General features: G+C 40.9%; 1 protein-coding gene across 1 annotated transcript in view; it reads right to left on the bottom strand.

Moving 5' to 3' along the window:
* Nucleotides 1-22,435, bottom strand: part of ERICH3 (glutamate rich 3) — a 97,961-nt gene that overhangs the window by 42,024 nt on the left and 33,502 nt on the right. The window contains exons 6-8 of the mRNA XM_038538958.1: nucleotides 18,043-18,201; nucleotides 13,523-13,741; nucleotides 1,023-1,203 (exon numbers count right to left, since the gene is read on the bottom strand). Of these exons, the coding sequence (XP_038394886.1) occupies nucleotides 1,023-1,203; nucleotides 13,523-13,741; nucleotides 18,043-18,201 (559 nt within the window). The remainder of the gene's footprint in view (nucleotides 1-1,022; nucleotides 1,204-13,522; nucleotides 13,742-18,042; nucleotides 18,202-22,435) is intronic.

Genomic DNA, 22,435 nt, shown 5'->3' with positions numbered 1-22,435 from the left:
AAATGCTATGACAATAAATTACATTTTGGCCAGGTACGTAGAATGGGGAAAACCAGTTTCTGGCACTATTGAGCATTATTTTTTATAAATAAGTTTTATAAATCTTTATAAAGTAAAAGTTAAAACGAACATTCAAGTGTTTACTCTTAAGTTGGAAAGGTTTAAATGTTTAATCCCTAAACCTGTCTAGTTTCTTTTAAAATTAAGTCACTGTTTATGAGTGATGAGGGAAACTGAAAAGCCAAAAGTAGCAATCCGATTCTTGCCCCCAACTCCTAAGACTCCCTAAACTTCTATCAAGCTTGCCCAAATGTAAGTATTTCTTTTACTTAGTGAAAATGCAATTACTTTCTAAACAGAGTTTCTTAAACAAGGAAATAACAGATATAATCCCATAACAACTTGTCCTTTCAATTGCTATTCCGCACAACGAAATATTGATGAAAACCACTTCGGTACAATATGTGAAACCCTATATTGGATATAAAAATTATCTCATGCTAAGAAAACTGGATTTATGATCAAATGAAAGCAGAAATGCACTAAAATCCATCTAGCCAAATTCTACGCCAAGTTATTTAGGTGTGATTCACCCTGAAGTTTATTGGATTTGTGATTTTATCTCAACATTTTTCTAAAGAACAAATTGCCAATCTGGTATTTTTCCCTTAGAATAATGTATGATATAATTCACTATGGCAGGCCAAATAGTTAACTTGTAATTTGGGGGACAGTTTATTCCTGCAACATTTTAATGATCATATATCTCTATCCCCAAATTAATCTGTTACCGGGTTAAATCACTCCAAATTCTTTCTTCCACAATCTGCAAGAGTAATTGCTGCTTCGGTTTCAATCATGGAGCAGTAAATCTAGATTTACTTTGAGGCAGCTGGTTTATAAGTCCCTGGATATGCATAATTTCATAGAGTGATTGAAGTCATTTTGATATGATATCAACGACAGCTTATCTATAGCATCAACTGCAAGCAACTTAAAAAAAAATCACATTTTATGTGTACCTTTTTCAAGTAGTTTGCCTTTGTAGACACAAAGGTTTTCCCCTCCACAGTGCTGTTGATAAACTTTTATTTCATCCCGGAAGTCGGGGTGATCATGAGACAGGTGCACATTTTTCCCCAGATAGATCATTGTAATAGCTGCATTACTATGCGGTGGTGTTTTATGAATCTTTCTTGATTCCTACAATAAACAAAAAGAAGCCAGCTTATTAATTAATTACCTTCTAATTGGAGGGTAATGATACTGTCATGGGGGAGTGGAAAAGGCTCCTTTTAGGTACCTAGCAACAAAACCTTGATAAAACGTCAGTCTTTGCAGTGTACAGAAAGTCAAGCTCGTTACCAAATAAATCTCTAATAATGATGTTGCATTTTGCCTTTGTGTTTTTATTGTCACTGCCAGGGGTCTGGACAAAGGTTTTCACTTTTTATTTTACTCGGGTGTGTGTTTTACATACAACAAAACTATCAGTGGCACTAAGAAAACTGCTCTCCGTTCTTGTAGCTGGTTCTCAAATAAAAATTCAAATCGAATGAATTAAATGCTGGTGACATAATTTTGTTCTGATTTGAATTGATTTTGTGATTTAGCAACTGTTTTTGTAATTGAGTGCTTTATCCTCACGCTTGAGCACTGACGGTGTATCCTTCCCTAATCTTAACTCTGCGTGAAAGGGGAATGGCCCACGTTGGATTCCTTCTAGGGTCACTCTGAGGATTAGAGATGGAGGTTAGATGCCTAAGATCTTCAGTTTTACAGGCAGCAGTCATTCAGTGAAAAACCAACAATAATTATTATTTTCCTATCAAACGGTAAACCCAACAACAACAACACCCTGTACTCTGGTGTTCACAAACTTATTTATACAATAAACAATACACTGATACGCCAGAGATGGACAGAAGTGTCCTAGGCCTCGCCTCCTTGTTTATAGTCTGAAGTCGTTTCCCAATAGTGAACGAGCAAAGTGTTTGTCTAACCTCTGAGAGGAAATTGAGGAGAGAAGTAGGAAAAGGAAGAAGAGGAGGCAGAGAAATAGCGGGGGGCTGGCTGAGAGACTTCAGAGGGCCTAATAAGAATACTGTCAGCGCGAGAATTATACAGGGGCCAGGTAAGACTTTTAATCTACTTCACTTTTCTAAAAATCAATTTTCAGCTAAATGAAAAATGTGAAGAGACCAACTTTCGGTGAATTCAAAGCAATTATTTGAGTTGGATTTCATTGAATTACGGATGCCTTGGAAACATGCATTTTTTTTTTAAACTGCAACAAAAATTTCTGAAGGAACTACTAAAATATTCCCGTCTCCAAACCCATCCCCTTCCACTTCAGAGGACTTTTTTTTTTTTTTCTCCTCATTGAATTCCATTTCTCTGTAGCAAAAACCAGAGGCAGTAAATCTGATTAAATGAAATCCCGCAAATGACAGTCTGAAAAGTGTAAACGGGGAAGGAAGTCCAAGATTTAAAATTTAAGTAAATTGTCCCGCCTCGGGCCAGGAGAGCTCCCAAACAGAGAGGCAATCAACAAAAAATATTTCAGGGACCTCAGTAGCCGTGAAGGTAAATCAGCAACCTGGGTAATTCTTTGCAGATTAGAGACCTCTCCCTGAGTCACAGGCCCGGCTCCAAGTTGCAAGGTCACGTCTAGCTTGCAGGTGCCGGGCGGCCAGGGGCGCTGTGACAGGCATCCGTGCAGCCCAGCCACAGCCACAGCCACCAGCCTGCGGCAATCCGGCTCCACGCTCCCTCTAGAACATTTAATGATATGATGGATTAAAAAGCGCATCTCCCTTTGGCTGAGCAGTACTTTCCATGGAAAGTGGCCTGGATTCCGAGGTAGCCCCGGGAGCTTGTGGGAGGTAAGCCCTGCGTAAACGCAAGGGAATCGTGCGATCGGGGTGGAGGAACGGCCTGCCTCATCCGTACAAGATGAGAAAGTAGAAAAGTGGAAATGCTTAAAAGTAAAAGAAAGGAAATGACAGCTCTTCATCTTTTCATTTACTCACCTTTTTTTTTTTTTTTTTTTTCCTCTGCTAAAGTGTGTTCCTGACAGCAACATCTCTTTTTCTCCTGGGTCTAGTTACTTCATTTTTCTTAAAAATATTCCCCAATTATTGCCACCAGGTAACCTTTTCTGGATTCTAACAGGAGGCCCGAGTGACAGCTCGTGATTAAATACGTGCGCTAGGAGCTGAACAATTATTTCTTTCAGTTGACTGAACCGCCTCTCTACTCACCATCCTCCAAGGTTAGAAGGACCCAGACTGATGAGACTTCAGCAAGCCTTCTCGGCCCTCTCTGCCGGCCAACAGCGAGTACCAAACCCTTCCATGGAAACCCAGTTCCATTTCAGGACCCGGAGCAGGGCCGCATGCCCCTGCAAGACTAAGGCTTAGCTTTCTCACTTTCTGCACCACTGACCACTTTCCTTCTCATTTCTTTTCTGCTACCTCAGGCAAGTTCCATCTGAGCCGACAACTAAATGGCAAGCTCGTTGAGGGGTTGACCAGTCAGCTCTCACATAGTGCCAACAAGTAGCATTCAATTAATACACTAGATTTTCGTTGGGATCTTTTACCTGCGCTCAGGCCTGAGTCAGGGCGGGGATTTAGGAGACCCTGAAGGTGCCAAAGGGCCTGCTCTCGCTGATTAGTGTTGGGCGGCAAGTCCCCTTCGGCCACTTAGGCCAAGCCCTGATGAACTCCGGGCATCGTGGAGTCTTACCTAGGTCCCTGCAATAAGTCTCTACTTAAGTCGGGTGGCCACAGAATTTATCATCCAAACTGGGAGACATGGTGAAAGAGGTATTATTAATAATTATACTAGAAAAAAAACCCCACAAATTTCAACTCTTCCAGGCAAGCTGGGATGTATAGTCACCCTACTAGCTGGTCTCCCCACTTCCAGACTGGTATCTCTCAAAATGTCTTGCGTCCTGCATATCAGTGAACTATTATTATCACTGAATAGATCATGTGACGCTCCTGCTCAGAGTCTCCAATGATTCCCAGTATCCATGGGACAAGTTCAGACATTCCTCACGTACCAAAAAAATGTCTTCTATTTTCAACTCCTCCTGTGTCTCAACTGTTTGCAATATCTATTGACACATTTAAAGGTCCAGCAGCTGCCCTAGTTGTAGAGGCCCGAACACTACCCACGTGTTTGTCATCTCCAGGCCCCGAGGACTCTGTGAGTCACGTGGCCTTGACACTATGCCCTTGTGTTCCACTCTCAGTAGATAAGGACAATATCTTACTGATCTTTGTCCCCGGTGTCTGGCCAGTGCTGACACCTAGCAAGGGCCTAATAAACATCGATCTGACGGGACGCAGACATGGAACACTTAGGGATTCCACATCCTGTCCTTTGCTGAGACAAAAGCTACAGTAAGTCAACCCTGCCCTCAACCAGAAGCTTTCTGCATTTCTAGGAACTTGACAGGTACCACAACATGGAAACCCACTCAGTGTCTTCTGAAACACCTCTGACAAAGACTGATTAAAAGCAGGCAGTCCCCGAGTTGACTCTGATTCGGGCCTTTGGAGGAAAAGATTCCAAAGTGAGCCAGAGGAAGAGTGCTCCCGGGTTCGCATCCTAAGGCTTCAGGAAGCAGCTGGTGGTAATAGAAACTTCTCACTACACTCGTTTGGTTCCTCTCTCTCTCTTATTTTTCATACTAGTTTTTCCTTGTTCTCTCCTCCTCCCTCCTTTGCTTTTCCTATGCTTCCTGCTTTCACTCTCCTCTTGCCTATTCCTCTCACCACTGTGTAACTTGTGTCTCATGCGTATTCCTCACATGCCCCCAATGCCTCCACCCTCCTGGAGGTATCGGAGCTCCAGGTTGTGAGGATGCTGAGTCGAGCCTTCCCTTCCTCATCTCCCTCAGTAGAATAAATGCGGCAAGTCTGCTGAGAGGCACTATCCAGCCTATATCTAAAAAATCCAGCTGCATCCTGCTCCTGGTAAGAAGGCCTGAAAAGCTTATGAGGTCTGCCCTTAAACTCCCAACGGCTGCAGACCCCCAGAAGCATCTTTGGTTTCTTCTCCCTTCTATTGTTTAATTCTGCAATGCCAGCTGCTAAGATATCTTGACTGTGGAATTGACTTCTAAACCGTTTTTAAAGTCCTTTCTAAAAAAAAATAAAAAAAAATAAAAAAAATAAATAAAGTCCTTTCTAGTAATGTAATTGCCAAACTGCAATGTTAATTTTAAGCAAAAACACTGTGTAAAGGAAAGTTCCTGAAATAAATCAAGCCTATATAAGATATGTTGAATTATCCTATATTAAAATCATGCTGATGCTTTCCGTTTTCATTCTCAAATCTGAGTCTACTGGTGAGGAAAACCAAGAGTAAGAAAAATACCAAGATAATGCATTGACTAAAATGGAACTTAAAAAAATATATATGGTTTTAAAATTAAGACAAACAAAAGAAATGTGCAATCTCTCTAGCAAAGCTAATTTGTTGGCTTTATTTGTTGTGGAAGAAAAGGGATCTATGTCTGAAGGGTATAATTTATTTCCATTATGTTTACATAAGCTGAATAGTATAATTTAAAGTTTAGGGGTTTTTTTTGTATGTCTAATAAAATAATACCTGTTTAGGAACACAGTACTAATAAATGCTTGATTAAATATAAGTAAAATCAAATGCCTGCCCTCCACAAGCTTCATAATCTGAGAGTAGAAGGAACAAATTATAAAAAAACATGAGTATTGATACTAAGCAGAATATAGTAAGGGGCCTAAGAGAAGTAACAAAATCCTTGTGAAGAGAGGAAGGGATGGGATCCTGTTACAATGTAGAGAAATCAGTACAGAAATCCCCTCTTATGGGGACTGGGAAATGTGGGTCCGATAACATCCTTCTTCTATTTCAGGCATTTACCAGCAATTCATAGAAAAAGAACATCTCTGCATCGAGGAAACACCTGACTGATGGCAATTAATATCTTAGTCAAAGGTTGGAGAGAAAAAGGCTTGTAGATAAATTTCATAAACTTTGAGGATTATGAACGCAGGCTCTAAGCGTCAGTCTGCCAAGCGGGTGTACCGAGTCTGTCCCTAATGAGTTATGTGACCTTCGCTAGCTTATTGAATCTTATTTGACTCAGTTTCCTCATCTTTCATACGGAGAAATTATCTTATCTCTTTCTTGAGTTTCCTTTGTGTATTGAATGAGAAAATGCACATAAAACACTGAGCAAAACTCCCAGCACATACTGAAGTTCCATTACATAGAAGGTAGGATCATTGTTGTACATCGAATATAAGCATTTTACCACAGTAAAAGCTAACAAAGGTCATCAAATAAGAGAAAAACCCATATGGATGACTTAAAAGCGAGTGAACATCCTGCCAAAAGTAATAACAGAAAAAAGCACGTATCAGAGGTGGGGCGGTGGTGGACCAAAGAGCCAGGGAGTGGTTCGGTTTGGCTTGGATGGGACTGGAAAGCTGGAGAGGAGTCAAAATCTGAAAGTCCTTGAATGCCAGTGTCAAAGCATGTCTCTTTATTCTGATGCTTTGACATCTGGGGCCTTACTGACCCTGGGGAGACTACGGCTCCCAAGACTAACCGGTTCCTAGAGATGGTACATGACTTGCCTGGGAGAGTGCTTCTCGTGGACAAACTAACCAGCTGGGAGCTCACATCCACCCTCCCCCTACCTCAGCTATCTGGCTCTTAAACTCTGGGCCAATATTCCCCCAAAACCTGCCAAGGTTATTCATACTGTTGAATCCTGAGCCTGCTTACCCTGTGTTTCCTGTTCCTTCTCTCAGACACCACAACAAATACTCTTGCCCATGTTTCTCTCCTACTCCCCAAGTCTCCTGGCCAATCCTGGTGCTGCCTTGTGGTCCCGGGTGACACGTGTGATGGGTCATTTTACCTATCGACCTAGCTGGGCCACAAGGCCCAAATATGTGGTCCAACATTATTCTGGGTAGAACCCTGACTAATATACATGGCATGGCCCCTCCTTTGGGGAACTATAAGTGACAAACTGTCTTCTCGGTGTTAGTCATCTCTTGATGTATGGGTCTCAACATATCTGAATAATAATAATGAAACCTATACTTCAAAACAACCAGTCAAGGGCATCTGGGAGACTCAGTTGGTTAAGTGGCTGCCTTCAGCTCAGGTCATGATCCCAGGGTCCTGGGATAGAGCCCCATGTTGGGCTCCCTGCTCAGTAGGGAGTCTGCTTCTCCCTCTGCCCCTCCTCCTCTCATGCTTCACTCTCTCTCCATCCCTGTAAAATAACTAAATAAAATCTTTAAAAAGAAATTTTTTAAAAAAATAAAATAATTAGGCAGAAAAATAGAGCTACTTTCATTCGGAAAGAAGCTGGTGAAGGTCGTAAGCAGGGGAGGAGCATGTTGGGAGCCATTCTTTCAAGTTTCATTTAATTTTATTATGTACAATCTGTCAACACCGAGATGGACTTTGTTTGTTCTTGTTTCCCCTTCCTGCCTTTGACCCTTGCTCCCTGATTCTGTCTGCTAACTTCCTACTCCTCTCTCAAAGCCCATTTCAAAATGCCCCCTTCTCTCCGAAGGCCTCTTCAATCTCCTCAAAGCTAGCATCTCCTTCCTCTGCGTTCTCCTCGTGCTTTATTTATACCACTCTGATTGTACTCACCACAATGTGTCATGGCTAATTGTAGATATTTCTGTCTCCCCTGCTAAACTGCAATCCTTCTGCAAATAAGGATTTGGCTTTACTCATCTTGGTAACCTCAGCACCTAGCACAGTGCTGGTCATAATCAATCAAAACTAAATTGAGCTATTTGTTGATTTAGAGGCAGAACATAAACACGTAGATGAGTGCAACAGCCCTGTGAAGAGTTAGGTAGCCAGCCCCCGACCCAGGAAGCTAGCACTGAGAATGGAAAAGGATTATCAGACACATGAGCCACTGTCCAGGTGCTTGAGCTGTGCAGTCTGAGACAGCAGCCACTTCACCCACTTGGCTGTGAGGCATTTGAAAGGCTCATCTGAACGAGATGTTCCATAAACACAAAATGCTTACTGAATTTCAAAGATGTAGTATGAAAAAAAAATTGTACAATTCTCGTTAAAACTCATACTGATTACATGTTGAGATGATAATAGGTTGAATATACTTGATTAAACAAAGTATGTTAATAAAATTACTTTCACATGTTTTTTTTAGCCTTTTGGAGACAAGTTATTAGAAAATTAAAATTGCCTATGTGACTTGCATTATATTTCTATTGGGCATCTCTGATCTGGAGGACTTAGCAATTAACCCATAATGCGGACAGAATAAGGAAGTCTGGATTTTGAGCCCAAATTATTGTAGAAAAGGTGGTGATTCGTGAGATGGAAGGTAACTGAATGGAGAAGCTGGCTTAACCATGTCAAATTCGTAGGGCAATAGAACCTCCCAACCAGGCACCAGTGACTGCACAGAGCTCACGGGAGGTCTTGGAGGTGAGAAGGGGGCCTTGATCGGATATAGAGAAAGCCCAGACTGGTTCATGCCTGGAAAAGCTCTCTGCCCTTGATTTCACAAAACATATATTTTAAAAAAATACTTTGCTTTTTAAAATTAAAAGCCATAATGATTGAGTAGGTTCTTATTTGAAAGGCTATATTTTCACATTTATAAACGCTATTTATGGGACCATTCACATTTTAATAGGCTGCTATGTAGAGTAGGTGACCAGCAATACTGTGGGAGGACAGAAAAATCTGGAGATGTGTGAGGGACATCTCCGAGCACAATCTAACTAGTCTCATGGATTCCATAAAAGCAGTATAAAAGCTCTGCCATCCTGGAACAAAAGGAAACCAAGCAACAGGGCACAGTAGCAACTTGCTGGGCTTTCAGATCTACTACACCTTGTCATTTGGCACCATGGATCACCCTCTCGAGACACAGAACACAGAAGCCAGGGACTGTGTTCTACACATTCATAGAGGAACAGGCGGTGGGTCACCAGCAAGCCTTATTTCTTTGCCTTTTCCCTCTTCTTTTTTTTTTCTTTCCTTTTAAGAGTATTTAGAGGATGATTTGAGGGCAGCAGTCATAAAATGAGTGAATTTCATGTGTAATTTACTCATGATAGCCACCTGTCCTTAAATAAATCTTTCCTGGATTGAAATAAAATAAATCAAATTACTAAAGGAAAAGTGCAAGACCTGCCCCACTGTGCTAATTCTATTCTATACCTAAGGATCCAGGAGCTAGTGACAACTCCAAGAGACATCTAGAAAGCTACTGAAGTCATGCAGCAAGATGACTACATCCTGAATACAAAAGCAAGTGTCAAGGTCTAAGCCTATGGTGATGGCTAATAAAGATGAGGAAGCGTCAGAGGGGAGCAAGATGAGAAGTAAAGGGAGATGGCAAAGAAGCATGAAAGTTGAATGGTGTGGAAGGCAAGGAAGGGAAGTTTCAAAAAAGAGGCAATAATAGCCTAAAATTCTACTATCAACGAAAAATCATGGTAAGTAGAAAATACAAAGTAAGACCTAAGAAGTAAGTAGTCTAATACCAAACAGATAAGTCTAAATACACTACTAAATAAAATAAATGTAACTGGACTAAACATTCGTTAAAGAAATAGACAGTCTCAGGTCAAAATACTTGCAAAGCATCCATATGCCACATAACTACATTTAAAGGCTAAAGCTTAAAAAAATAAAAATAAAAAAATTAAAATAAAAATAAAGGCTAAAGCTTAAATTTTAAGATATTCAAAGGCTGGAAGTAAAAGGAATATATATACACCATATGTAATATATGTCATTAATTACTATATATTAAATACTAATCTAAATAAATAAATAGAGGATCCCTGGGTGGCTCAATGGTTTGGCGCCTGCCTTTGGCCCAGGGCATGATCCTGGAGTCCCAGGATCAAGTCCTGCATCGGGCTCCCAGCATGGAGCCTGCTTCTCCCTCCTCCTGTGTCTCTGCCCCGCCCCCCATGTCTATCATAAATAAATAAATAAATAAGTAAATAAATAAATAAATAAATAAATATTTTTAAAAATAAATAAATAAACAAATAAATACTGTGAGACAAAGGAGATTTTTTAAAGCCAAAAGAAATATGATAAAGATCATTTTCTTAATCATAAAGAATCACTTCACCAGTAAGATGGAGTAATTCGAAATCTGAGAGCTTATAACCAGGTAGTCTCAACACTTACAAAGCAGAATGTGACATAATTACAAGAAAAAACGGACAGATCTACGATTACAGAAAATGAATAATCCCTAGACCTCAGGAACTGAGCAAGGAGATAAACAAGAATGCTAAGCATGTGGAAACAGGAATGACATAATTAACGTTTCTTATCTATTGGGCATTTATAGAACTCTACTCCCAACATTTAGAGACTCATTTTCTCTACAAAAACCTAACATATTATATTACCCCACAAAGAAGTCTCCACAGATACCAAAGAACCAAAACTCTTAGAGAGCACAGAGCTTTTTTAAAAAGTAACATTCGGTGAACAAAAAGGAACTTCTTAGAATTTAAAAAAGGTACCAGAGGAAAAAACTCAGCAGGATGTGCGGAAGATAACCCCGAAGAAGCATCCAGCAAGTAGAACAAGAAAGACAAAGAAATAGAAAATAGGAGAGAAATGATAAGACTATGAGAGCATGAGGGTGGGAGCTCCATCAATCTCCAAAAAAGGGGATTCCAAATAGAGAAAACACATGTTTGGAAACAAAGCAAAACAAAACCAGAGACCAAGTCGAGCTGAAAGCCTGTGACTCGGCGGACGGCCGTGCTAAGGCCCCGGGGCCGCCGGGCTGCCTGCCCGCACTGGCCGAGCTGCGAACCTCGAGCTCGTGGGCTCTGGAAGCCCAGTCCCCGGACCACATCCCTGCTGGGCATCCCGGGGCCACCCTGGGCCTCGCTGGGCCCCGACTGGGTGCCCCATGTCCCCAGGAAACCCTCGTGACCTGCCCTCTCCGACTTCTCAGAAGAGCCTCTTCAAACTGCTGAGGAACCAAACTCAGACTCTGACCCAAAGGGTCCGTTCAGCTTCTTGGTCCTGCAGATCCTGTTCTTTCATCACAGTGCCGGGGTCAAGCTGAATTTCTGAAGTTTTGGGGTACATAAATGATAGAGCTTCCCAGAAAACCAGGACTCAGTTAACAGAAGTCAGCAGGCTGGTCGCTCCGGGAAGAAGCGAGACATGTGACGGGGCAGGAAACGAGGGTTCAGGGTGGCCAGCAGGGCTCTAGGGCCTTAGGGCACAGCCACGTGGACGTGGTGTCTCCTGGGTTATTGTTATTGAACTTGCACATGTAGATTGTTTTTTACTTTTATTTTTTTATTTGAGAGAGAGAGCGTGAGCGGTGGGGAGGGGCAGGGAGAGAGGGACAAGCAGACTCCCGGCTGAGCGGGGAGCCCGACGTGGGGCTCCAACCCAGGACCCTGGGATCATGACCTGAGCCATAGGCAGACGCCTAACTGAGCCCCCCAGGTGCGCCCCCCACCCCCGCACATATAGACTTAATAGGTTTTCATGGCTTAGGAGCTATCCAAACCTTTAAAAAAACAAAACAAAAAAAAAGCCTGACTGGGTTGAGTTTATCCCAGTGTATATACTTGGACACCAGAAAATCCAGCGCGGTGAGCAAGCGAGTATGATGAGCAACTCCCTGGTTTTGCTAGGGGGAGGCCACATCCTTCCAGGGCACGCCTATGGGGCAGTGGAGGGAGACCGGTGCCACGTCGAGCTCCGAGGCCAGTGAGCAGGTACAGCAGGTCGGATCGTCGCTCCCCACCTGGAGCACCCCTCCTTCTCCAGGGCTCACGCCTGGGCAGCGGAATTCAAGGAGAACTGACCTGTTTGGGGGCTCAGTGGGCTCCTAGAAACATCCCACGGCTCTGTCGCCCCTGAAGGCAACCAACCCCAGGAAGGGGCCTCTCCTCCAGTCTGGGGGGCCCAGCACCAGGGGACGACGTGACCTAGAGGTCAGCCTTGCTCCTCCCTTTTGCAGCCAGTGCCCCAGATGAGACTCCATCCCTTTGGGACTTGCAGGCCCAGCAAGCCCCCCTGGAGGCGTTCCAGTGCACCCCCCGCGCTCGCAGGAGGCCTGGACCTTCCCCTCTCCCCAAGGGGCTGGGACAGAAGTGCGACATTTGGTCTGCGCCCATCTGAAAAGAGGATGATGTCCAGGTTGTGTGAGGCCACCGCCAAGGTCAGGAGCCTGGCACCGGGGTCCAGGGACGCGGCCGGCGAGGGAGGGCGAGGGCACCACTGCCCCCCGGCCCGGCCTCGCCAGGTGCAGGGCTGCGCTGAGGCTGGACAGACGCCGGGCGAGCCTTGGACAGCTCGCCAGCAGGAGAGGAAAGGGGAAGGGGTAAGGGAGAAACGGCTGAGAGGGAGGATGCAGGAGTACAGAAATCCCCTATACGATTTTAAATAAAAACTGCTAAAATGAAAGGAAGAAAAGGCAAGCAAGCGAGCAAGCGAGCTCCGCCACTGTAATCTGAGTTGGTTAGACTAAAGCGACAGTCAACCAGGCTTCAGGAGACCTGGAGGTGGGAGAAGGGACGGGAGAATCCTAACCAGAGAGGAGAATGACGGGCGGGGGTGGCGGGGGGGCGGGAATCAAGGACACAGGGCACAAGTGGGCCTCGGAAACCATAAGAAAGAAAGAAAACTGGTGGAAATGGAATTGAAAGGAGAGGATTTGAGCACAATGAAGACAGGTCCAGTTTTTTGAGGTCCTTGAGGAGGACAGCTGGGGGGCCCAGATCCAGATGGGAGTGAGGGGGGCTGAGAAGAGCCAGCAGGCAGTCTGCACCCCCGGTTCCCCGTCAGTGAAATGCAGACCTCGCCACCCACTAATTATCGCACAAGTTACACATAGTTACGCTTAGTTGTATATTTACACGATAAAAGTAAGAGACCTTTTGCCTTCGTACTAGCCTGTATCTATATAAAGTCTAACTGGCCTTAGGACTATTTTTTTTTTATCAGTATTTTGAGAAAATAAGTACCACGAGCTACAATAGTCTCAAAAGAACACTGAGCGAAAATATCTTCTAAATATCATACCATAACTTTGCAAAAATCGTTTTAAAAAGAAGCTTTGGTAAGATATTTCATATGGCATACTATGTACACTTATGTCCCTGAATTTTCACAAATTAAATGTTAAAGTACATGTGATTGAACGGGCAAATTGGAGGAAATAAATAATTTAGAAATGGGCCCAGTACAAACTAATTTTGACCACAAGATTTACTGGATTTTTTTTTTAAATTAATTGTGCTAAATTAGTTACTGACCTGAGCTACTCAAATATTTGATTTCAGGTTCATCCAAGCTTACAATTACATTTCTAAAATTATTAAATGTATTTTTGCGAGGCATTTTGCATTTGGTTTCCCTAGATTCGTTCGTACTGCACATCTAGAAATTTAATAGCTCGATGTAATCTATGCTAAATTAATAAAAGAAAACTTGATTCCACATTTACCCTGGTAAAGAGAGGATCTAAGCCATTCGGAGCAGTGGTTGGACGAAATCTTCTCCTTCTCCACGATTCAAGTCTATTTTCCCTTGTGATTTTTCCACTGGGGGGAGGAGGTGGAGGAGGAATAGGCATCATGTAATTGTTAATGTTTGGAAGTTGAGAGCGATTCACTCCCTGTGCATTGTCCATGGAGTTCTTGAACTTCATCGCTGCCTTCTTGCCCTGTAATCACATTTCAGGACATAACCACCAGTAAAACAGAAGCAGTGACCAAGGTGACCCGAAATTAAAGACAAGACGGTATGATTTACGTTGCACGTAAATACAACTGACATTGATAGGCAGACTCAAAACACTTCATTTTTTTATTGAAAAATGCATTTTGTAACATCCATAGAAAGTTACATTTCCATGACTCTCTAACCTCATTTAAGTATATTTTTAAGCCAAATATACAGTGATTGCATTTTTATAGTACTTTGGGATTTTTCCTCAATAATCCATCATATCTATGGAGCCTGGTACAATTAAACAATTTAAAATCGAGGAGTTGGCAAGTATCGTACTTTGAGGTTGGGTTGGATAGTCCATTTAGGTGTTAATACTTTTTTTCATATTGATTTCACCTATCCAGGGGTTATAATATTCCCTGATAATATAATATCAAGGAACCAAATGTAGACTCTGACCCAAAGACACTATTTAGCTTATTTTCTCCTAGAAATCCAACTTGTGGGAATAAATTCTACCAAAATAACTGCACAATACATTGATGTAAATGTGTAAAAGAAACACACACACACACACACACACACAACAAATTTAGCTGAAACATCAAGTCCATCAATAGGAGAACATTTAACTAAAATTTTCTTTGTCTTTGTAATAGATTCTCACCAGGCTCCAACAAGAATTGTATGAATCTATTCATCCTGACATTAAAAGGTCTATGTAATGTGATCCCACATTTCTTTTAAATGCATTTGTATGTGGATTTTGATAAAATCAGGGAGGATAGGAAGACAGTAAATTGAGGGTTACATTTGAGGACTTGGATTATTGGGAGATATCATTTTCTATCTCATATATCTTTGTATTATTTGAAAAAAAATGTATCTTTATATTAATCCAAAGGTAAAGATTACCAAAGGTGTAATCAATAATTATATCACATTTTTCAAATATATTTGAGTCTTTGAATTTTCATAAATTGGCCATTTTTGTGCATCTGAGGTACTTTTCAAACTTGAAGGCATCTTTGATCACTATTACCTATTTTATACCAATTTTTTTTCAGCCAATTTAGTCTTTGAGATACTTAGATATAGTGAAATTTAGTGTTAAGAAAGGGGAGTCAGTGCTCGCTTTGGCAGCACATATACTAAAAAAAGAAAGGGGAGTCATTCTCCAAACATTTCTCACTACTAAATAAGTAAAAGCAGGATAAATAAAGGCATGAATAGTCCATATTTTGATGGAAAACAACACTTTTTTGAACAGAAACGGATTTAAATAGATATTCACCAATGAATTTGGAATTGTTAAAATAGGTGATATTGAAGGTGCTATTTATGTTCTCATTTTTCTTTTCTTACATTTTCTATGTTTTTCTGTGATGATGTACATTGATATTATAATAACAAATATAAATCAAGTGGAAATAATAAGGACAATAAATTCAATGAATCCAGAACTTTGGGGACTTGGTATTTTTTAAAATGATTATTTCTAAGTAGTAATTGGTCCATTGTATGCTTTATTTGGAAATGGTTTAATAATTTTTTTTTTTAAATTAGCATGCCATTCCTTACCTTGCTTCTTTAGCCCACAGTGTCTTGGACATCTTTCCATGCTGGTAAAAATAAGTTTACCTTATTTTTTTGTTTAACATACTTTAATAAACTATAATGTTTTTAAACAACATCCTATTAAATTTTAGGTGTGTTCAATCGTTCACTATTACAAATATTATAATACAGAGTATTCTTGAATCTATTCCTTTTCACATATTTCTAAAATAAATTCCTATATGTAAAAATGCTTGAGCATGGCCATTTAAAACATTGATAGATATTCCCACATTGCCTTCACAAATAGTTTTATCAATTTCTATGCCATCAATAATGTGTGAGAAACTCTCCTTGTAAGGATAATCATTTTCAATCAAGTCATGATTTTTACTCAGTTGCATCTTAACCACCCTGTTTTTGACCCAATTGCTTTTGCTTAAATCGAAGACCCTCACTCCTGATACTTAGAAACTTGCTTATATCTGTTGTCCCTTCAAACCATTCCCAGGTGTATAACTTTTACTGTTTTAAGAAAGCAGCAAGAATTTAGTGGGTACTCACTGCATACTCAGTAATCATGAAGACTACTAGTCTTTAGCAATTTCTTGTCTGATTTGATATTAAATCATCTTCATCATCGATGCCATGGAAAGAAATTACACATCTTCTGGCAGTTTAGTTTGCCTATGTACATATAAGCTTCAATAAGTTAGAGACTTTTGTCTGCCTTGATCATTGATAAATCACTAATGCCTAGAGCAGTATCTTGTCCATACTAAGTGCCCAATAAATATTTACTGAATGAAAAGTGTAACTTTAACTAGTTTAAATTAACATGGAATTGATCTTGTCAGCCTGAGTAAGCTACTCTTAAGTGCCTATCCCTCAGTCACTCATATCCCAAAACTTGAAAACAGGAAAATAAAAGACCCTATGCAGATTTAACTAATAAATCCATCCAATGGCTCAGAGCAGAATGGGAAAATAAGCTGAAGGAAAAAAAAAAATCCCTCCTTAGCCTGCAGAACTTGAATATTACTTGATTGGTAGTATTTACATATCTAATAGGAAAAAGCATCTATCAAAGCAGAGGAGCTTAGAAAAAAATCTATAATCACCTTGGCAAATGTGCAAAGTACCCATCCAAGTACTATCTAGGGGAGAGAAAATCTCACTCATTGGACTTCAAATATTTCCAGTCCTAATGGCAAAATTATCCCTGGAAGATACATAGGGTTTTAGCCAAAGATCTTTGAGTTTTCTGGTACCTTTGGCAAGCCATTCCCAAGATGAGATAGGTACATCAAGCCATTTTAACCTGATTCCATTCCCCTATATGCCCTCATTCTGATTCCATGCTCACTAGGCAACCTTCTCATTGTGATCTGGCTTCTCATGTAGGTCGGTCTACAGAGGGATAATGTACTGCTTCTACAGCTTTGACTAGTTGATATCTGGTGAATTAATGGCCCCTGATTATGAGTTGGCTGATGATTTTGGTTTACCATCTGGATCAAAACAAGCCTGTACCGTGTCATTTTCATTAACTTGAGACAATCTTTCAGGACCTGACTGTTCCTGTACACTGGGTGAAACGGGGAAATCTCTAGGCTTTCAGTGTGGACACCAGATCCTAGCGTGTCCGCCTAATTGACTTATGACCCCACAAGCTTCTTCCTGACCCTAAGCACATGTCCCTAAACAAAGCGCTACCACTCTTGGCTTAATTTTTCCTGCTTTCTAGGAAGCTACTACTAAATTAAGGTTTGTGAAAAGTGCTTCATAAACTGAAAAGCATATTAAGTGGATAAAATATTACTTTTAGGGCTATATTTATATTCTTATTATAAAACAATCATTTATTTGCCTGGATTAATTTCTTAGTATCAAGATTATCTATCCATCAGCTCTAGATTAAAAAAAATACCTTAATTTCAAAAACAAAGAAAAAATATCAATTTCATATGTCTTACGTTTCCTAATAAGAAATGGAACTAAATTCACCCATGTGAATACAGTGACAATTATACTCCTGACACGGGTTCTTTCTTACGCTGGTAAACATTTCTTCTTCATCTTTGAAATACAACAATAACCCTCCCTTATTACTTAATGTCCTAATTATTCCTGCCTGTTTAAGCAACTCCTATTTTATGTTTACCATGACCTCCTCTATTAAAATAATTTAAAATTACCAGGGACACAACCTTGAAAAGGAAGCAACGTCAAGCTTCTATGTGTGATTGATTCACCATTTCTTAAAGACGGACGTTCTTTTTCTTCTATATCCAACCTTCTCCAGAGTCAAACTTGAAGCAATTTCATACACTGATGGTAAAGTAAGTCAGCATGCAAATGCAAGCCTATTCTTGGAAAGTTTCATTTTCTAGGTTTCATGCATTTAAAATTTAGAATCAGTCAACACTGGGTCTATTCTGATAGAAGTCGTGTCTGGCTATAAAGAGTTTCTCTTTGTATGACCATTCAAATTAATGAAAGATAATCTATATTATTACAAATCTATTCCTTACTCATTCTGCTTAATTGCACAGAAATTATAGGCCTTCCAGTTTAAGGAAGATATAATTAAACAGAAGTACATAGTAAATGCTTAGTAAGTGCACAGTACAAATTTCACTGAGTAGATTAATTGAATCTTGCGTCTGAAAACCTGTGATAATCTAATATTCTAATAAAGAATACAAAGATATTTCTTGAAAAAGTAACATTTACCCCAATGGGAAATGGAGCTTCATTTTCCAGCAATGAGGTTTTCGATCTGGTCCCCGGAGTTATCTTTGGAACAGTTCCTAGGGCAGGATTACTGGGAAGAGGCTTTAATCGAATTGGAAGCTGCATATTTCCTGGGGCAGTGTATGGTCGAGGGGCTGTCTAGACAATTAAGGAAAAAAATTCCGTTTAAATTAGTATCTTGACATGTTTCCAGAACCAATTAATAACCCAACAAATTGCCTAGAGTAATTAATGGTGCCTCTTTACTGAACAGATTAAACTTTAATTATGTCCTTCCATTATACATAGCCTTATGACCCAAAGTATTTGTTAAAACATATGGCGTGGAAGTCCTCTACATAACTAAATGCCACAATTATAGAGTATCTAGACAAAGGAGATGTTCTCTGTTAGGTCCCTGCATTTTACCCACTTTGTAAACTTGCTGACAATACCTAATACATTCAGTGCGTAAAATGGCTTTGCTCAATTAAATGGTACCTTGAATAATGTTTCTATTTTAGAGATCTAAAGGGATATGATTGGAATGGACTCATTTCCGTTTAAATGTTTTCAACACAAACTACTGCAAGTCCTTTACATCTCCAGAATGGTGCTGAAATAAAAGCAGACAATATGATTCAAAAAGAGGAAAGGCGGATGCTTAACTATAATGCATTATCATTTATTCAACTTCTCTCTTAAAACACCAGGAAAGTAAAAATTTAAAAACAGTCACTGGCAACTGGAAAACGCTGTGTGAAAATGGAGATTGTTCCATTTGCTCCTCTTCTCTGCCTTCTCTGCTCTGCTCTGCCCTCCGGGGGTCATTGCTTTATGGAATCCAGAGATTCCAGTTGAACTTAGCCAATGAAAGGCCCTGGCAAGAGATCAGAAGATAAGAGGCAAGAGGCTGGGGTCTTCATTCTCCTGGACCCTTCCCACCCAGGTTGGGATGGGCCAGCTGGGTCCCTCCCCCGAGTCCGCTGCTCCACTCAGGCAGTCCTCTCCTCACTTGTAAGCACTGCCTGCTGGTGCTGGTACCCAGTCCTTCCCTCTCCCTCTCCTCCCTCTGGGGCCTAGGCGCTGAGTTTCCCAGGGTGCTGACCCCAACATGCTTAACATCCCCAGTTGGTTTTCCTTAACCCTGCTGGCATCTTTGTAAATAGTTTCTTTATTAAACTCTTCCTAATTACCCTATTTGTGTGAGCCATCTGTTTCCTGCTGAGACCCTGACTGATGCATTTTCTAATCAAGAATGTACTGCAGAGAATACCAAAAGTACCAGTATGGAGCATTAGGAATGCCGTTGGTGGCACGGATAGGACACTGTGAGTTTAGTATAAAGACCAGCGATGTCTCAAGAAGAAAAAGCAAAGCTTTTGGCCCTGTTGTTCGATCACAACAAAAAAAGTTGGAGACCTGTTAAGGATAATACATGTACAGTTGGGTAAGAGGGTGAGACGGACGGTATACAAACGACTCATGAATAAGGCTTAATGAACTGACTCAAGAACAGTGAAGAACAAATGTTCAACTCTGGAAAAGTAGTGTGCAAATCCATAAAAGAATGATAGGGCAGCTCCAACCACCAGAAATTGGGCTCGGTGCTAGCTTGCCAAGCACGTCATGTGCTGTTAAATGTCTGATTTTGTTAGGTCAACATTCACTGGGTTCCAACTATAGGCACTGGGGACATTAAAAAGTAACTTTTAACTTAGTGGCAACGCAAGACTACTAGTGCCAGATACACCCCACAGATACGGTGACAGAGACAACAGCGTATCTGAGACCCAACAGAACTTAGAACTGAATGTTACTTGGAATAAACCAATGAGATGAGGAAAATTCAGGTTTCCACAGAAGCATTTTATCCAGATGTATAAGCAAGAGAAGAAAACGGACGAGCAGGGAAGAAGGATGATAAATCTGAACATCCAGGTAGGTAGAAAGCCAGGTGTGAGACAGACATGGGAAGGGCAGCAAAAATACTATTCCCCAATATCTGCTTTTCTTTCTTCACCAGTAACAGAATTTTTATCAGGGAACAGGGCATCATAAAAAAGACTGTATTTCCCAGCGTCTCTTGCAGCTCTGTATAATATATGCCTCCGTTTCGGCCAATAAGATGTGAGTGGAAGTGATGCATGAAACCTCCAGATCGTGGCTTTAGAAGACGTGTACTGCCACGTGTCCTTTACCCCCTTCCCTGAAATACCCGCATAGTGGACTGCCTGCCACCTTGGCTTACGTAAATGAAGACAACACGGCACGTTTGGCAGATCAAGGACACACCAGAAGTCTGAGCTTTTGATGACTGCATAGAGTAGAGATGAGCACATCTGCTTGGGTTCGCGTAACGCGTTGGGGTGGGGAGAGCATCCTTCGGTTTAAGTCATTGTCATTTTGGGTCTCTGCGCACAAGCCTATTTCATGCCCAATAGAGAAAGCCAAGTGGATTGAGTGAGGCTACATTTGATTTAAAGAAACAGGACACAAGGCTCTATGAGCCCAAAGGTTAAATGTCTTAAAACCCACAAAGATAACTCAAAGTGGGGGTTTCCGAACGAGGGACTCAGATCGCCCAAAAGAATTCTTTTGAACTCCATAAAGCAAATATGCCTAAGACTCTCTCCTGTCAAATAATTCAACGGAACACACATACATTGAAAATCTAATGAAGGAATTCAAGAAATCAGGTTACTAGAAACTAGAGTATGATCTATTGGCTTCTGTGCTCTAAATTTTATTTCCCACATTAGCATACAGATATCATTCAGTTAGATGAATGTGGCAGTCAAATGTTCAACTGATTACATTTATCTCTAAAAACAAATTTGCACCATTCAACTAACAGCTGTGAGCTCCAAACTGTTGTAGTTCACATCAGAAGCCACCTTAAATTTGCTATATTTTAAACGGCTCGTAATATATTTTCTTGGAATAAATATGGCACCGTAGCTTAGCATCTTCAAAACTGTGCCAGAATGTGAAGCGGAATCGACTACCTGGTGATTACCCAGCTCAGCTGAGCATTTCTAATTCTTAGTAGACGATCTCTGGGGGTGAATTTTCCGAGCTTGTGCAGGATTAGTTGAATGGCCTTCCACCGTTTTAACGGGAATGGTGCAGCTAAATGCCTACATGCTACTCTGAAGGCTTAGGTTCAATTAGTGACCAAGTGCAATAACTATTCAATCCCGGATGCTCTCTTTCTATATTCAAAAAAGTTAAAAGAAAAATTGATGGCAATATCCCAAGAGGATTATCATCTCCCTCTCAGTGGCCCATGGAGGTCAGGAGTCAAATTGAAAGGATATGTATCCAGGTTGGGAGAACGTAGAGGAAGATTTGAATTTCTGTGAAATGGGAACTCCAATTCCAAGAGCATAATAGGCATCCCTTACGGTGCGGAAGCACCAGAGGGGGTGACCAAGTGAAGAATCGTGGCTTCCCAGATAGAAAGGCTTCTGAAGTGCTGGTGTCAGTGTTTCCTGTAATTTTTAAATTACTTTTCTCGCTCCTGCCACATTAAGATCTCCTGGATGTATCATAAACTACTTATTGAGGGTGTTCAGCTGGAAAATTGAAAAGAAAGCCTTTCAAGGGTTTTTCCTCTCTGAAACAGGTGGGAAGATAGAAAACAGCACTTGATTGTTTCTTTTGTTTCAACCAGGTTAAGCTTCTGAGCGCCTAGTGAATTTGCCATCCAAGAAAAGAATTATTTGTGTACGTATACATTTAAATGCAGCTTGGAAATATGGTAACAACAAAGGGAAAAGTGTTGCTTTTTCAGGACTTGAGCTGTTCATCGGGAGATGTCAAGACATATTTACCTTTGAAAGATGTCAGAGCTTAACACTATACGAGGTGAACCTACTTCAACAATCTGTGAAAGCTTTGTAATTTCTCTATAAATATTGTGCAAGCCCCAAAAATGTTCATGCTAACAAGGACACGTATTAGGCCACACAAAGCAGGAATAAAGATGTAATAATCAAGCAATCCATTTATGACTTAAACCATCAACCTCCGGCAAATATCCTGCAAACCTTTTCCCGTACGTCTATTGCTTCAAGCTACCTCGCCTTCCTTCAAACAAATCCCATCTCTGGATGGTAAATGAATCGAACTGGAATGCGATGTCGGCGTGCGATTTCTTTAAACAGAATCTCTGTACTTTTAACTGTGTTTGTGTTAGAGTATGCACACATGCTTTCGATAAAAGAAACACAAATATAAGTGTCTGGCCCAATATGCTATACAGTGTGACTGAGTTTTCGTGACAGATAAGGTGAGAGGTGGGGGGAGAGCCAGGTAAACTCCAGAGGTCAGAAAACACAAAACATGCATGGAACAACGAGTGATTTGATCTTGCAGAGTTGAGGGTGCT

The sequence above is a fragment of the Canis lupus genome, chromosome 6 (genome assembly GCF_011100685.1).
Source record: "Canis lupus familiaris isolate Mischka breed German Shepherd chromosome 6, alternate assembly UU_Cfam_GSD_1.0, whole genome shotgun sequence".
NCBI classification, from domain to species: Eukaryota; Metazoa; Chordata; class Mammalia; order Carnivora; family Canidae; genus Canis; species Canis lupus.
Note: the sequence above shows the minus strand (reverse complement) of the source record. Positions and strands in the feature narration are given on the sequence as shown.